We start from the raw sequence: 18,122 nt of genomic DNA, 5'->3' as shown, positions 1-18,122 counted from the left end.
TAAAAAACGGTTCCTTAATGCACCAAATAAAAACTCCTCTTCTAACTTCATCCCCAAAAACATGCAACAATGCTTTGGAGATGCTATTAAAAATATAAACTGGGATGAGACCCTTTCCTCTGCCAGCACAGAAACAAACTGTAGTCTGTTCACAGATAAAATCAATGAAATAATGTCCTCTTTTTCCAGGAGGGGAAGCCAAAAGGCCAGGAAGGAGCATCACCTCCCCTGGTGGGACCAAAGCTGCAGTTCACTACTACGGCTTAGGGACTCACTCCTTAAACAAAGCCTGAAATCTGGGCTGTCGACAGACAGGCAGAAATGTACCCATGCACGCAATAAGGTGACTCGGACCTTAAGAAAGGCCAAAGCCAACTTTTTTATCAGTGTAATTGAAGATGCAAAAGGAAACGGTAAAAAGGTATGGCATATCTTAAATAAATTACTAGGTAAACAGAACAAACAGGTAAATGACATCCTGGAATTAAAAGTCAACGACATCCTGATTAAAGACCTCACTGTACTGGCGTGTACTTTTAATAATTATTTTTTAAATAGTGTATTGGAAATAACAAAACTCTTTGCCCCCTCTGGTGCATCACCCAGCCCAACTGTGGAAGCCGAGCCCCTCTTTGAGCTGGAGGAAATAACAGAGGATGAGGTAAGAAAAATCATTGTGGCGCTGAAACGCTCTAAGGCCAGGAACACTTATGGCCTGGACACAGATTTTATAAAAACACACTCGGACGCTCTAGTAAAACCTATCACCAAGTGAATCAATCGATCAGTTCAAAGGAGGTACCATCTTTCTGGAAGGTGGCCACGGTAACACCAATTTCTTTATCTGGTAGCAGGATGTCGGTAGCCAACTACAGGCCAATCAGCATCCTATCCACCATATCTAAGGTTGCTGAAAAGTGGGTGTCGAAACTTATGATTAAACATCTGGACAAAGGTGGGGGGGCGGAGCTGAGCGATCATGGAGTAGACGTGTTTCACATGAGCTCCCTTCTACCGTGCTGAATATACGTTTCTCCCCATTAGTCTTTATTTTATTTTTATTTGTTTTTTATCTGTTTGCTAGGTCGTCGTGTTTAGTATACTGTCATCGACTTTTTTCGACTTTCTGCGATGACGGGGGTGGAAACCAGAGCCATGAGCGCCCCAACCAGCAAACCACCACCACCGGGCCTGGCCGCATCGTCGTCCGGTGTCGGGGAGATAAGCGAAGCTGTGCTCTTGGTCATGACCAAGCTACACGCAGACTCTGAGGCACGCGTCGCTGAAGCACAGAAGAAAGTGTTGGCGGATTTTTGTGTCAACCTCCGTCGTGAGATATCAGAAGAAATACGGCTGGCGGTAGTCCCGCTGACAGACAAGATGGAGTCGATTCACGCTGCCTCATCGGCTAATGCTAACGAACTAGCCATGCTAACGACGGAGGTATCATTACAGTGCGAGAAGATGGCGGGTCTCGAATCCGCCCTGCTGGCTAGGCAGGCTGAAGTCAACAAACTACAGTCGGCAATGGATGAGATGCAGTCCCGGGATAGACGCCACAACGTCAGGATTGTTGGAGTACCGGAGGCCAGCGGTGAAGGCCGTCTCTCTGAGACCATGCCCGAACTGCTGCAGAAAATACTAGGGACGGACGTCCTCCCTTCGCCTCCTGTCTGTGAGTCGGCCTACAGAGCGGGCAGGTTTTCTCCCGGCGTGAACAAAGAGCCGAGGCCCATCATAGTCAAGCTGAACAGGCTTCAGCAGAGAGAACTCATCATGCGGTCGGCTCGTACCAGAAGGGGTAATCTGAGGCTTGGCGATCACAAAGTGGCCATTTTCGAAGACTTTACGCCGGAGGTTCAAGCACAGAGAGGCGAATACAAGGTGGTCCTGACTAAGCTATGGAAACTAGGCCTGAGGCCCACGTTATTCGCTCCCGCGAAATTATCTGTGTTGGAGAAGGTCGATGGTCAGCGTGCATTTTGGTCGTTGGCTAAAGCGAAGGAATATCTCGCGGGGATACCCGAGACTGTTGCTTGATATCTATGTCGGGTGAGTGACTTGGCGGTGTGGGCCTGTATACATTGATTAGGCCGACTATTCACAAATACTTGCTGTCATGCCCAGACATGCTAACTGCCCACTGCCCATCCAACTAGCGGGGCTTCCCAATGACTTCTGTTACTTGCTAAAGCTGACCTCATGGTCGTACTTGTGTATCGCCTCTTTGGAAGCTAACGAGCTAGCTGAACAATGTACATAATAGGCTAACGTGCTATCCGGATTCATCACTAGCTTACGCGCTAGCCTCGGGCTAGCTAGCGGGCTTCGTCTATCGTCTGCGCTGAGACATTCGAGACCCGTTAATGGTTACGTATTTTGGTTGCTGTTGCTGTTCAAAGGGACATTGGTTTGCACAATTCAAGAGTGATCGAGTCCCTAACTAACTTCTGGTATGCTTTTATTTTTATATCCAGGTTGTTTTGAGCTTTGGGATCCATAGTAGAAGCCAAGGTCGGTTGAATATGCATATACAATATATGATAACAGGTTGAGTCGGGTATGGCTTGCACTTCATGGCTATATGGTTATATGGCTTGCACTTTAGCCATGACCCTCTTTTCCCCTTTTTTTTTTCTTATTGTCGCTGTTTTTATGTCATCTGTATGCGCGATTTAAATGTGATCCGATTCTACCTTGGACTAACTGCTGATATGCCTTAATTTTGTTTTGAATTTTCCGTGATCCATTTATGCTATAACGTTGCGACATTAATATGCAGACTCCAAGGTAGATGGTTACAGGGTTGATGTTGAGTAATTATATAATAATGGCTAATTTTTCCATTATAGCTGTCATGTTAGGGCCAAGGCTCACGTTGGCTCTCGACCGAATATACATAAAATATGTGATAACAGGCTGGGTCAGGTTTAGCTTTGCTTGCACTTTAGCCATAACCCTCTTTTTCCTTTTCCTATTATTGTCGCTGTTTTAATGGCATTTGAATGAGCAATTTAACTGTGATTCGATCCTACCTTAGACTAACTGCTGATATGCTTTGATTTTGTTTTGAATTTTCCTTTATCCATTTATACTATAACGTTGCAACATTAATATGCAGACTACGAGGTAGATGGTTACAGGGTTGATGTTGAGTAATTATATGATAATGGCTAATTTTTCCATTATAGTTGTCATGTTAGGGCCAAGGTTCACGTTGGCTCTCGAACGAATATACATAAAATATGTGATAACACTAACAGGATGGGTCAGGTTTAGCTTTGCTTGCACTTTAGCCATAACCCTCTTTTTCCTTTTCCTATTATTGTCGCTGTTTTAATGGCATTTGAATGAGCAATTTAACTGTGATTCGATCCTACCTTGGACTAACTGCTCCGACCGATATCTTTATTGAAACAATGTATGATAACAGGTGGTGTCAGGTGTTGCCTATTACCATCCCCGGATTAATGAATGTGTTTAATTCTATTCTTACATAGGTTATGTCATTTCAGCCGTTGTGCCTGATCAGAGGGACTGCTACAGGGGTGCACTTTGACCATAACCCCTTTTTTCCCTTTCTTATTATTGTCATTGTTGAATTGACATTGTTCACACAATTTTGCACAATTAACCTGTGACCCGATCCTGCCTTAGACTATCGGCTGGGATGCTTTAATTAAATTTTGTTTTGAATTTTCCTGTACCCATTTGGGCTATAACATTGCGACGTTGAAGCGCAGATTCGGAAATAGATGGTTGCAGGTTGATGTGGAGTTATTATTTAATAATGGCTATTTTTACCATTATGGTTGTCTCATGTTGGGGCCAAGGCTCAGGTGGTTTTCGACAGATATCTTTATTGAATTTTATTTTTATTATTATTTGTGTTTATTGGACTAGTGGGGGTTTACTCAGGGGTTTATCTAGAGGGGGGTTGGAGTGGGGAGCGTCTTATTGGATCCATGTCTCTAGTGGGAAGTGATAGGAAGATGACCATCCTCAGTGGATGGGGCATAGGGTGGGGATTGGAGAGTGGGTATAGGAGGGCTTATAATAGGACGGGTGGGTTAGGGTTTAGAGTAGAAGGAGGGGGGGTTGTAGCTGGGGTGGTATTTTTATGTGTTTTATGTACTGTTGTCTTATATGTGTGTAATTGTTCCTCCTCTGAACTCCTGGGATTGACCGTCTGGGCCCGCCTGGATCAGCGCCTCTGTACTCAGCCTGGCTGCACTGGTATGTTCTCTACGCATTTATACAAGCTCGACCATGGCTAAATTGAATATTTTAATTTGGAACGCAGGAGGGCTTAACGCCCCACACAAGCGTGCCAGTGTCCTTTGGCTATTGAAGAGGAGAAATATTGACCTTGCTCTCCTTAGTGAGACGCATTTATTGGTAGGTGACGTGTCAAGACTGGCAAATCGGCAATATCACGTTATCTCCTCATCCTCAGCCGATGATAAGACGAAAGGAGTAGTCATAGTTACAAGACGTAACCTTGATATCAAAGTCTTGGATGTATGGTCGGACACGGAGGGAAGGATTACTATAGCAAAAGTTGAATTCTCGCATAGGAAGATGGCTATAATAGCATTGTATGCTCCTAACACATTTGATTCAGCGTTCTATAATACAATCACGAAGAATATGTTGGAACTTAATGGATACGCTCTCATTGTGGGTGGCGATTTTAATGCGTGCTGGGATGCGGAGATGGATAGGTCCGGGCCCTCTGAAACGAGCGACCAAAAACGGGCCTCTAAGGCCCTTAGGATGTGGGCCAAGGACACGGGGCTCACATACCTTTGGCGCTTATCCAACCCCACCCTCAAAGATTACTCTCACCTGTCAGCCAGACACAAAAGCTTCTCTCGAATTGACTATGCATTCGCGTCCCCTAATATGTTTGATAGTTTCGATGTCTCATTGGTTCCCTTGGCTCTCTCAGACCACAAGGGGATTTTCCTTACGGCAACCTTTGGCAGGCTCTCCGCAAGAGCTCCCAGATGGCGTTTTAATTCGACCTTGCTAAAGAACGATGACTTCTGTTCTGAGTTCAGGAGTAAACTAGCTGAATTTTTGCAGATCAACGTTGGCACAGTAGAAGACCCTAGGGTCCTGTGGAACGCATTGAAAGGATTTATCAGGGGTCATGTCACACTATTTGCCTACAATTTGCGAAAATCCCGGTCAAAAAAGCTAGAAGGACTGGAATCATTATATGCGGACCTATACGCATCCTTGCAAACTAACTATAATGAACGACTAAACACACAACGTAAGATAGTCAAAAAAGAAATAAACTCCATACTTAAACAACAGTCTGAGTTCTTGATACATAGGACAAGACAAAATTACTACTTTCACGGCTCCAGACCTAGCCATCTATTGGCAATGAAAATACGCTCAAATGATCATTTCTCGGATATCCCCTCGATTAGGACGAGCCAGGGTGCAGTCACTACTGATTCGAAAAAGATCAATGACACTTTTAAAGAGTTTTACTCACAGTTATATAGCTCAGAGGGTAATCTTGATGACTCTAAATTTGAATCGTTCATTGGCGGGCTTGAGATACCCCACATTTCTGAGGAAGAGGCCAAGGAACTGGGGAGACCGATTACTCTCGTGGAATTGAGGGAGACGATTGTTGAAATGCAGAGGGGTAAGGCACCAGGCTGGGATGGTATTCCACCCGAAGTGTATTTAGCTTTCTGGGACCAACTGGGTCCATTGATGCTCGATATGATCAATTACGCTATCGAACAAGGGGAGTTCTCAAGAGATGTCAATATGGCGTTGATTTCTTTACTTCTCAAGAAGGACAAAGATCCCAATGATTGTGGTAGCTATAGACCCTTGAGTCTTCTCGGGGCCGATTTAAAAGTGTTTGCCAAGGTGCTGGCCCGTCGCCTGCAGAGATTTATGTCTGTATTGGTACACTGCGATCAAACTGGTTTTATCCCGGGGCGTCTGGCTGCAGATAATCTTAGGAGGCTGTTGCATGTAATCGATAACAGTAAAGACAATACAACTCCATCCACAGTTCTGTCTTTGGATGCCATGAAGGCGTTTGACAGACTTGAGTGGTCATACCTGTGGAAGGTACTTGAGGTCATGGGTCTTGGGAAGAGTTTTATTCATATGATTAAAGTCCTGTATGCCTCGCCGTCTGCGATGATACTGACAGGCAAAAACTGTTCCACACTCTTTCCGGTCTCCAGATCTTCTAGACAGGGTTGTCCTCTGAGCCCAGGACTGTTCGCGCTTTCCCTCGAACCTTTGGCCCAATTTATTAGGCAATCGGAGGACATCGTCCCCATAATGGTCAATAATACTCCACACAAAATTGCTCTCTACGCGGATGACCTGCTGATTTTCATGGACGACCCCTCCCGGTCGGCCACAAAACTATTGAGGATAATCGACGACTTTGGTAAATTGTCAGGCTTTAAGATTAACTGGAACAAATCAGCCTGCCTACCTCTTAATGAGCTGGCCAAGGCGGTACGACTACCAGCTGATATCCCCATAGTAGAACATTTTAAATACTTGGGCATAGAGATATTCCCCACGCTGAACCAAACTACTAAGTACAACTTCACGGGTACTTATGATAAAATACGCCAGGATCTAGACAGGTGGTCGTCCCTTCCTAACTCCTTACAAGCCCGGGCTTCCATAATCAAAATGAACATCCTGCCTAGGATAAATTTTATTAGCTCAATGCTCCCCCTGCCCCCTCCAATAGACCACTGGCGCAAGGTACAATCGATGGTATCTAAGTTTATCTGGAATAACAAACGCCCGAGAATCAAAAGGGCTAATACACAACGTAGAAAACAAGATGGGGGCCTCGCAATCCCTGATTTTAAACTTTATTTCTGGTCCTTTTCACTGAGACCTCTGATGTGCTGGCTAGACCCTGTAGAGGCTGTATCGTGGCGCTCCTTAGAAGCGGCGGCGGTATCTCCGCTAAGATTGCAGGATGTGGTGTACTCCACTGTCTCTATTTCGAAATGCCGGCTGAGGTATGGACCGATCATAACTCACGTGATCCAAACGTGGCGTAATGTACAGAGGTCGTGTGGGGTTAAATGCCCATGGCACCTGGACTCTCCAATTTTTAATAACCAGCAATTACTTGTAGGGCACAAGCCGGTTAATATTCCTCAATGGCAAAGGAGGGGAGTGCATACTCTGGAGGATATTTATGATAAGAACGGCCTCCGTGCGTTTCAGGACTTAAGAGAATTTTATGATCTTCCCGGCGAGTCCTTCTTTCTTTACCTTCAACTAAGGTCAGCACTGAGGGCGCATGGCGTACCGTGGGCTCAAGCTTTGCACCCACACCCCTTCCTCAGGCTCATAGTGGACAGAACGACATCCAGAGGGTTTGTCTCAGACTTTTATACGCTCTTAATTCAATCCACGTATAAAAATGTATCATTGGATACAATCTGGCGTGTGGATATCCCGGAGTTGGACCCCGAGTTTGACTGGGATGATGTTTGGGCAAATGTGGCATTATCTTCCCGCAACCCCAATCACCAGCAAATTAATTTTAATTATATTCATAGGACCTATCTTACACCTAGGAAGCTATTTGCTATGGGACTGATAACCGACTCTCGGTGCACTTTGTGCTCTCAAAAGGCCACTGGCACTTATATGCATATGTATTGGGATTGCCCACCAGTGGCCCGTTTCTGGAGGTCAATAACGGACAAACTTTCAGATCTGTGTGGCTTAACTATCCCATTCACAGCTGTTACGCTACTCCTGAACGATATAACGACACTACCCGCGTCCGTACAACTGAAAAGGGTTGTCCTAGCGGGCGTCACAGCAGCGAAGAAGCTTATAGCAATGAGATGGAAGGAGCCTGAGAAGCTTACAATGATTAACTGGTCCCTAACTCTATTGGATGTGATTTATCTTGAGATATCCACGGCTCGGGTGATTGGGGTAGGGCAGGCTGGCATTGACCTGTGGTTCGCAGCAGCTGAGAAGGTAAAGACCGCCGTGTGCGGCTGAGCGGGGTTGGGCCGCTTGATCGGGGGGGTCCGGCGGTCTCTGGGGAGGGGGAGGAGGAAATGTCTTGTCTGTCTTGGTTTTTGTCTTGTCCTTCTTAACTTTGACTGGGGGGATTTTAGGGGGGGTTGGTATTTAGCTATCTGCGCTATATGTCAATTCACATGCCATCTCCCCAAGGGACTAATATTGGCAGACTGATTGACCTGTCAACCAACTTGGAGGAAGAATTCTTTCTTCTTACACTTTACCTTCTGCGAGTTTGGCAGTCTTGAACATGTGTAAGGGACCTAGGCTATCTACAGTAAATCTGCGGCAACACTCTCATAAACAATCTTTTAAGTCACTCCACTTTGTAAAGGTGGGGAAAGGTTGCCATGTTTTGAAGACCCTTTTTATTATTGAAGTAGCCATCTATGTTTGATAGGTTGGACGCTGTTTCTTTTTCTTTTTGTCTTTATAATTTATTATTCTGTATTATTATTGTTTGTTATTCTCCTGTGAAGTTATGTTTTTTGTTACTGTGGTTATTGTGTTGTCCTGTTTCATGTAATTAATAATAAAAAAATTTGATCAAAAAAAAAAAAAACATCTGGACAAAGGTCACACCCCACTCCACCCACTTCAATTTGGCTTCCGCGCTCAGCACTCCACTGAGTCGGCAAACTGTGTTTTTATTGAAAAGGTTAAAGGACGTTTGGCCAAAACGTCCTGTCCATAAAAGGCAGTCAAACATGGAACAGTCTCCCCATTTCCATAAGGGAAAGCCCCACCCTTGCTTCTTTTAGAGGGCAACTAAAAAAAATTGCTGAAGTCCAACCAGTCATGTGAACACATGTGACATGCTGTTATGTATTTGTAATTTTTTTACTGTTTTTAAGTGTCCTGTTTTTATGTATTTGTACATTTCTTACTGTTTCTATGAGTCCTGTTTTTATGTTTGGGGACAACGGATGGAAATGAGCCTCGTGCTAAATCCGGCAATTTTTACACTCCAGTGTTCATTAATTTTGCATTGTCCCGTCCAAATAAACAAATTAAATAAAGAGAGAGAGAGAGAGAGAGAGAGAGAGAGAGAGAGAGAGAGAGAGAGAGAGAGAGAGAGAGAGAGAGAGAGAGAGAGAGAGAGAGAGAGAGAGAGAGAGAGAGAAGTTTTGTGCCGTCATGTGCTGGAGTTTGTTTGTGTTTCTGACTCCATGTGATGACAGCTTTACCTTCGGCTAGGACACTTGTGACGAAGACCCCTCTCAGGGAGGTGACGTTAGTGAAGTCAGTGTCTCCCCCTGTGGTGGTGTAGAGGTGGCGCTCTAGAGACTTGGAGTAGACCGTGCCCCGGTCGTCTGAGACATAGATGGTGCCGAATCCTGTATCTGTGGACATTTGGTAACCAACGTACATTGTTGAAATATTCACGTCGGATTACTCGTATAAAAGACAGATGCAACAGATTCAGAGCAAATGTGACATGTGCTTTCTACACTTTACCGGGCTTTTACAATGGCCTTATTCCATTGTATTATCCTGTATCACTTTGAAAGTAGATTTCCGTAAAAATAAAAATATATATATATATAGATTGGTGACACTTGATATTCAACAGAAAACACGTTGATAGATATGAAGAGTATTTGTATTTTGTATTTATTTATTTATTAACACAAAGAGTTAAACAAAAGAAAGAAAAAAAATACATTGTGTAGGAGAAGTTTAGAAGCCTAGAGGCTTATCGAGAACTTCCCCTGTTTTGTAAAATCAAACATACAAAAATATACATATTATTTTATTTATTCTTCACTTATATCATTTAAACTTTTAACTGACCTCCTGGTTCGTCCACGTGCATAAAGACCATATCGTCATTGGCTGCTAGGATGGAGTAGAACTGCTCGTGACCAACAGGGGGCAGCTGCGCCATGTTCCACGCCTCCCCCTGATCAACGGACACATGGATCATCCTTAGAGTGCCCTACACAGAGAGAGAGAGAGAGAGAGAGAGAGAGAGAGAGAGAGAGAGAGAGAGAGAGAGAGAGAGAGAGAGAGACGGTGAAATGAGTGAGTGAGAAGCAAGAGCAGCCAGGAAAGCTTAGAGTAAAAATAGCATATACAAACATAATTATGCAAAACTATGTCTACAATACATACCCAGGCAAAGAGGAAGACACAGGAATACCAGCGAACACATAAAGACTCTGTCCTCAAAAGCTATACTCACAGAATTATTATACTGATATAAAGCTGCAAGCATATATTGATGCTATGACTCATGAAAAAAAAATGCCATAAAATGAAGAGGACTCTATGGGTGATTCATGTGAAAATGTAAATCATAATAAATACAATAGGTTTCCAGTGAGCTGCTTGGTCCCTTAATAAAACTACCAGTTACAATGATAAATGGTCAATTTATATAAATGGATAAATGGTTTATTTATATATCTTTATCCAAAGCGATTTACAATTTTGTTCCTCACATTCACCCATTCACACACCGACGGTGGAGGCCACAATGCAAGGTGCCCACCTGCTCATCGGGAGCACTAGGGGTTAAGTGTCTTGCTCAAGGACACTTCAACACACTGCCCGGGAGAACAGTGGAAATCGAACCGGGAACCTTCCAATTACCAGACAACCGCTCTACCTCCTGATCCACTGTCGCCCCTGTCTGGACAGCTCCTCTGGGGCCAGTACATTAATTAGACTAATTAATTAGACAATACAGGCTAAAGGTATAATGAAAACAAAATCAAACCATACAGGTTGACAGTATAAAGAAAACAAGGAATGGGAAGCATTCTCACATAGTGAACTGGTCTTACACCATGCAAAGAGATGAACATGGGCATAGTGGCTAACGCCGGGACGCCTGAATGTCTTCTACAATAGAACTTTGTTTCCGCGTCTCTGATTGGCCAGGTCATTTCTGGTCATATGACATGTATGCCCAATCGTGGGACCGCAAGTTTCTACACTGGTTAAGCTTAGGCGCTCTTTCGAAGTTGGTTAAGGTTAGAGTTTGTCTTAGAGCAGGGAGGGGCAACTGGCGGCCCGCGGGCCGCATGCGGCCCTCACCGACGTTCCATGCGGCCCCAGGCCAATATTAAAAAAAAAAAAAAAAAAATTATAATATTTTTTTATTTTTTTTATTTTTTTATTTTTTTATTTTTTTATTTTTTTATTTTTTTATTTTTTTGTATTGTATTCGACTAAGAAGAGTTGGCAGTCAACTATGACTCCTTTCGATCGATTAGTCGACTATTTGACTAATAGGGGTCAGCCCTAGTGTGCACATATTCAACGCTGTTGAAAGTGCCGTGCAGCAATATGGGGGTTTTGATAAACTGTCGGCTGTTGTTACCGATGGATTCGCCGGGCTTCTAAGGCAGAGTGGCGTTGAGTGTCCAATGCTGCACTGCATTATACATCAGGTAAGTTCGCTAACATAATTTCCATCTATTGTGCGTCACTATAATGACCAATGCGAGTCGAGTGTAGTAAAATTATATGCGAGAGTCGTTAAATCGTTTTTCTTTTTTTTTATCTGATATAGGAGGCTCTCTGTGCCAAGAAGCTTGAATACAGCCATGTTATGGATTTGGTTACCAAGGTTACCAATCTAATTCGTGGAGGCAACAGGTCACTAAACCATAGAAAGTTTGTCTCCTTTTTGGAAGAGATGGACACTGATTATGGCGACTTGCACACACAGAAATCCGATGGCTGAGCCGTCGGAAAGTACAGGAGCGACATTGAAACACTGCAAATGCAATTCAATGATCGGTTTGAAGATTTCAACGGCATGCAGTCACGGATAGCGCTGTTTGCCGGCCCCCTCACCGCTACGGTGTCAGAGCAGCCCCCACCGTTGCAGCTTGAACTGTGCGAGCTACAGTCAGATCCTTTTTTTCAAGCAAAGAGAAATGAGAGGGCAATTTCGTTTTGGAAACTGCTACCTGAGCCCCGCTTCCCACTCCTCGGGGACTTTGCCCTCTCTATGGCCAGTATGTTTGGGAGCACATACATACGTGAGAGCAATTTCTCAAACATAAAGCACATCAAGTCAAAGGAGAGAAACAGGCTGTCGGATGAAACATTATTTCATCTGATACAGATTGCATGCACAAACATTGAAGTTGACATTCCTGCTATTGTGCGCCAAATGGAGAGACCACAAGTGTCTCATTAAAGACAGGGGGGGGAGGAGATGATGAAGAGGTGTAGAGGGGGGGAAGGAGATGATGAAGAGGTGTAGAGAGGGGGGGGAGAGATGATGAAGAGGTGTAGAGAGGGGGGGGGGGTGATGGAGAGGTGTAGAGAGGGGACCATTATTATTATTATTATAACCATTATTGACCCACTGTGGGGCGAGGGTGAATGTCATGCCAGTTTGATTAAGGGTCAATGGGAGGCATGTAGTATTGCACTTTACTTTACTTGCACTTTACTTGTTTACTTTTGTAGTGTTCAGATAACACTAATAACACAAACACAAAGCAGCATTCCTGCTGCATTTCACTACAACAGTAAATCAAAAGTGCAATAATAAATGATTTTGTTAAATGTATAAACTTGTATCCTGCTACTAAACAAAACATTCCTGAGTGCTTCATATCCATAACATGCATTTCAGTGTTATAATGTTTTGTTTAGTAGCAGGATAAAAGTTTATACATTTAACAAAATCATTTATTATTGCACTTTTGATTTACTGTTGTAGTGAAATGCAGCAGGAATGCTGCTTTGTGTTTGTTGAGCAGTGGGCTTTAAGTTCATACATTTATTTTATTAGAAGATATACAAAGATAATTGATCATTTTTGTATATATTTGGGGTTACAGCAATACTTTTAAATTCAGCTGTTTATAAATTCATAAAGTTGAAATTGCATTACTAAATGCATTTGAAATGGAATAAAAACAAAGTTACAACAAATTATAATTGTTTATATACCTTATTTATCACATCTGTGACTATTATGGGCTATTTGAGTGATGGGGTACTACTGGCGGGACTGCCGATAAACAATGCGGCCCCCCAGATTGATTGTGGACATTTTGTGGCCCTCACCATATACAAAGTTGCCCACCCCTGTCTTAGAGCATGGCGATAGAACGCCTGCCCTGATTCCGACGGTTAAGCTTAGGCACTTTCGAAGTTGGTTAATGTTAGAGTTTGTCTTAGAGCATGGCGATAGAACGCCAGGTAGTTTGCAGGCTGTTAGACCCGGAAATAGGCGCAGAACTTGCTGTCCCACGATTGGCGCACATGTCACATGACCTGGCCAATCAGAGTGCAAAACTCGAACGCGGAAACGAAGTTCTGTTGTAGAAGGCATACACGCCGCCGGGACCCCACCAGGCGCGAGAACAGAGCGCGTGGCCGTCCACACAGAGTCCGACTTCAGAGCGGGCGAAAGCGCACGGAGGAAGGCACATTTACATTGGAACAGCTGTAAATGCCTAGTCTAAGATAAGATAAGATATTCCTTTATTGATCCCCTTGGGGAAATTCAGGCATCATAGCAGCATGGGTGGGAGGGGGGGGGGGTACAGGTAGTAAAACAACACAGTGTACAGGTAGTAAAAACAACACAGGCAGTGTAAACAATTTGGTCAATATGGTCAATATAATTTACTATCTGACTAGCTGAAGAAATATTCACATTATTCACAGTGTCACATAAGGTGCAGTATGCATAAGGTAGTGTTATAATTTACTATCTACTGAGTATACATTATTCACAGTATCACGGTATCCACTGAAATATACATTATTCACAGTATCACAGTATCCACATAAGGTGCAGTAAGCCTAAGGTAGTGTAGGTTGTCCTCCTTGGGTTCCTATAAGTCCCAGGTCAATGTCTGGTAGCAGTCGCTGTCGCTGCCCCCTGTTGTGGAGCCTGGAGGCTGCTAGTCGCTGCCCACTGTTGTGGAGCCTGATGGCCGCTGGTATGAAGGACTGTCCGAGGCGGTTAGTTGAGTGTCGGGGGGGAATGAGTCTGTGGCTGAACGAGCTTCTCATCTTGACTAGCTCGTCGTAGAGGGGGTGGTAGGGGTTCTCCATGATGGCAGCCAGCTTCCTTATCATCCCCCTCTCTGCTATCACCTCAAGTCTAGGTAGCTCGACTCCCACCACGGAGCTAGCCTTCCTCACCAGCTTGTTGAGCTTGTTGGTGTCCCTTGAGTTGATGTAGCCTCCCCAGCATGCCACAGCATAGAAGAGGATGCTGGCCACAACAGACTGGTAAAAAAAGTCTATATGCGAAGTCAGTCCCTGTTTGAAGATTTTTTTAAGATTTCCAGTTCCAGTGTTCTATTGTCCATTTTGCATGTATAACTAGTTATTAACTAATTAATTAGAATGTTAGAATTAATTTTAGAATGATGAATAGTGTGAATAATGTGATAGTCTCCGCCCTCCCAGACCGACGGTAGGGGGTAGAGTGCGCAACGACCAGGAAGGGGATTGGGAATTGGCATAACGACTAACATTGGGATGGGAGAAAAACGGAAAAAGGAGGGGGATAAAAAATATATATGTATTGGAACAATCCCTATCACATATTGTGAACTTGAAAGCTTTCTGCCACAATGCACCTACACCTGTCCGGCCACGCCCACATGTATATAAGCGAGGGGTGTGACTTCCACTCTTCCCTAGTCTTGACCGTTAAAACGGATGACCAATAGGGGTCTTCAGTGAGTGAGAGCAGAGCGCTCGCCACTACTCATATAACTAGGGTTATAGGATAACCTTCATTATATAGCGCAGTGGCTTACGCTCTGCTCAATATTGGAACACAAGAGCGGAGCAGAGCAGAGAGCCCAACAAATGTACCCGCTGAGGTCCCCTACAACCATCAGAACACAGGGGAGGGTCCGGGCCCCCCCACCCCCCCTAGTGAGGGGTGGGGGAACAGGACACCACCAGGTAGCGAAAGAGGGGACAGCACCCAACAAACGCACAGGGTGAGCAGACCGCGGGACAAAAGCGCCCTGCACGCTACCAGGGAACGTACGTGAAAACAAAAGCCTGTGGGGTCTGGGTTGCTAAAAAAAAAAACGATCCCGCGGGTGAAGCCGTAGCAGCGGGGCGCGAAGAGGGTCCCAGCCCCAGGCGACACAAGGCGGGCTTACCGCCGAGTCCGGGGGCCAGGACCACCAGAAAAGGGACCTGGTGAGGTCAACAAGGCTGTGGCATCGAGACCTCTCCAGGCGTTCACTGGTGACACCACCCATTACACCGCCAGCGTATCGGACAGGGCCTACAGGGGAGACAAACACTCCAAAAAGGAGGTTGATCCCTTAATCCAGGCCGACAGGTAACAAGAGCAGAGCTCGACCTGTGCCCGGAGGACTGCAAACTACACAGGCACGCCTAGAGGGGCTGACTGTAAAAACAGTACCCCGGCGGCCCCCCCGCTTGTGTTCGACATGCCGTGCACAATGTCATAATCTCGTGGGGCCAGTAAACTGACCTCGCCACAAACCCTGATCCCGCCAATTTATTAATCCCACAGGGTCGGGGTTCGGAGAAAGAGTTTGACACAATTGGCAGACGTCATAAAACATGTGGGGGCAGACCCTCGCGGAGCCGGGGCCGGACCCAGGCCCCATCAGAGAGTTGACTCCGCTATCGGCATGCCGGGGAGACAACCATCCCAACAGAAAAGGGTTGCTCCCTTAACCCATAAAAAAAACGGGAAACAGGGGAGCTCCAGTAGCTCACCGCGTACATTGCGCGCTATTTCGGCGCCGGGGACAACCGTGCTCGTCACGGATCTGGGGTAGCAAGTTCGATTCCCGGACAAAGCCGTAACTTTCTCAGAGTGTCTTCCCCCCATCTGTACCCCCATTCAACCTGTTTCTGTCGGTCATTCTTGACCAGAGAAAAGCGATAAACGCAAAAAGAGCCAGCGGAATGGCCAAAGTAAAAAAAAAAAAAAAAAAAAAAAAACGGGAAACACAACTGCGCGTATACACAATATATAATGCAGTTGAAGGCATTTCAGGCTTAAAAAAGGGTTAACCCAGGCCAACAGGTAACGAGGGCAAGGCCCGACCCATGCCTGGAGGACCGGGAACTACACAGGGGCACTTAGAGGGGCTGACTGATAATAAGCCCCTTATTAGAGAGAGAGAGCGGGGAGGGGGGGGGAGGTGAAATGAATGGAGGAAGGAAAAAACCCACTTAACAGTTTGCAGAAAGGGTACAACATAGTATGGACCAATGCACACAACTGTCAAGGGGATGTAGATCCTCTTTAGAGGAAGACGTTTGTCGTGTCTACATCAGGGTCCCCATCATCAACTCGTAGTGGCATTCCTATGACACAAAACATTCATGACATCAGCCCCCGTGGCGTTCGGTCCGCCCTGGCATTTCCCCCCGGAAAAGCTCAGGGCCCTTTGGGTTAATCAGAACGTATCTGTGACCCGGCGTGCACTGGGTTGAACTGATCCGGTCCGGCGCAACCAGGATGAGTCCCGTGCCCTCACACGCTGCTGGGATAGGTACACATTTCGATAAAAAAAACATCACAGGGGGCGCCACCAAGACGGTCTGCACGCGAACGCACAGCTCCCGGTGGCCCACTTAACGGGCGTGAAACCCCCCCACCGATGTTTGACCTACCCAGTCATCTCCCCCCGGAGATGCACGCGAGCCCTCGAGCTAGCTTAGTGAGCTGGCGCTCGGTAGAGATAAAAAAAAAAAACGTCCCGGCAGACCGCATAAAAAACGCTGTTTTATGTCGTTGGCCAGACCAGGGCACGCTGGTCCCAAAGGCTGATTCAAATAAACACCTGAAAAACACGCCCGGGCCAGCGCTCAGGGATTAAAGCAAAAAAAAATCTCCTGACTGAACTTTTTTTCAGGCCAAGTCATATTCTTATTTTAACCTCCACTGTATTTTTTATTTTTTAATAGCGTTAGCGTTTTTAAGGGAGCCTACTTGTTTCGGTTTCGTCGATAATCCAATGTACAGTTACCCACCCAACCACCTCCAATGTACAGTTCCCCCGCCCCCCCTCCACCCAACCTACCCAACCTCCTCCAATGTACAGTTTCTTCGTCAAATGTATATACTCTTTTTTAGACTCTTATTGTATCACAAACAATACTGTATTTGTAAATCTGGTATGTCATAAATGTATAGATGTAGCAGTATTGTCTATCTGTATGTCATGTATGTCATATTATGTTATGATGAATTGAAAATGGGGGACCCTGATGTAAACAAGATGAAAGTCTCTCTGGTCTGCATCCCCTTAACAATTGTGTGTATTGAGCTGTACTGTATTGTACCCATTCTGCAATCTGTTAATAACAATCAATCAATCAATATTTAACAGATTGCAGAATGGGTACAATACAGTACAGCTCAATACACAACAAAGGGGATGCAGATCAGAGAAAGACATTTGTCTTGTTTACATCAGGGTCCCCCATTTTCAATTCATAGTGACATACATGACATACTACAGGTATATAGTAATGTTACATTTGTGACATATATGATATGCAAATATACAGTACTGTTACCCATAGATCCTAACAGAGATTATACTGATGGGGAGGAGACTGTACATCAGGAGGGGGTGGGTGGGTGGGAGAAAATATACAGTACTGTTACCCATAGATCCTAACAGAGATTATATACATATGGGGAGGAGACTTTACATTAGCAGGGCTGTACACTAAGCTTTTTCACTAGGGGCACACTTGAATATTCTTTAGGGGCACATTTTTTAATAACAATTTTACCATTATAGTGCAAAAAAATATGTTCCTCCTGCCTCATTACTGTGGTCCTTTTATTTAACATTTAAGTGCGTTTGTTTTCAGGTTTGTATCTTTTATAATGAACCAACTGAGAAAGTGTGTAAATCACTAATAGAACAAAAACAACAAACTGTGTGTGTGTGTGTGTGTGCGCGCGCTTGTAGTGCTCCTTGAATGAGATCACCACAACACACACACACCATTGCATTAATCAGGAGGACAAGAAACTCTCCATACCTTTGTTTCACAATGAAAAGTGCTTTATAAATTAAATGAATTATTATTATTGTAAATAACCCCAT

The 18,122-nt window shown here is 44.7% G+C and overlaps 1 protein-coding gene across 1 annotated transcript in view; it reads right to left on the bottom strand.

Moving 5' to 3' along the window:
• Window positions 1-18,122, bottom strand: part of sort1b (sortilin 1b) — a 70,675-nt gene that overhangs the window by 18,353 nt on the left and 34,200 nt on the right. Inside the window, exons 9-10 of the mRNA XM_084334132.1 lie at window positions 9,859-10,003; window positions 9,252-9,407 (exon numbers count right to left, since the gene is read on the bottom strand). Coding sequence (XP_084190258.1) covers window positions 9,252-9,407; window positions 9,859-10,003 — 301 coding nt within the window. The remainder of the gene's footprint in view (window positions 1-9,251; window positions 9,408-9,858; window positions 10,004-18,122) is intronic.

The sequence above is a fragment of the Notolepis coatsorum genome, assembly GCF_963971535.1.
Source record: "Notolepis coatsorum genome assembly, chromosome: 17".
NCBI classification, from domain to species: Eukaryota; Metazoa; Chordata; class Actinopteri; order Aulopiformes; family Paralepididae; genus Notolepis; species Notolepis coatsorum.
Note: the sequence above shows the minus strand (reverse complement) of the source record. Positions and strands in the feature narration are given on the sequence as shown.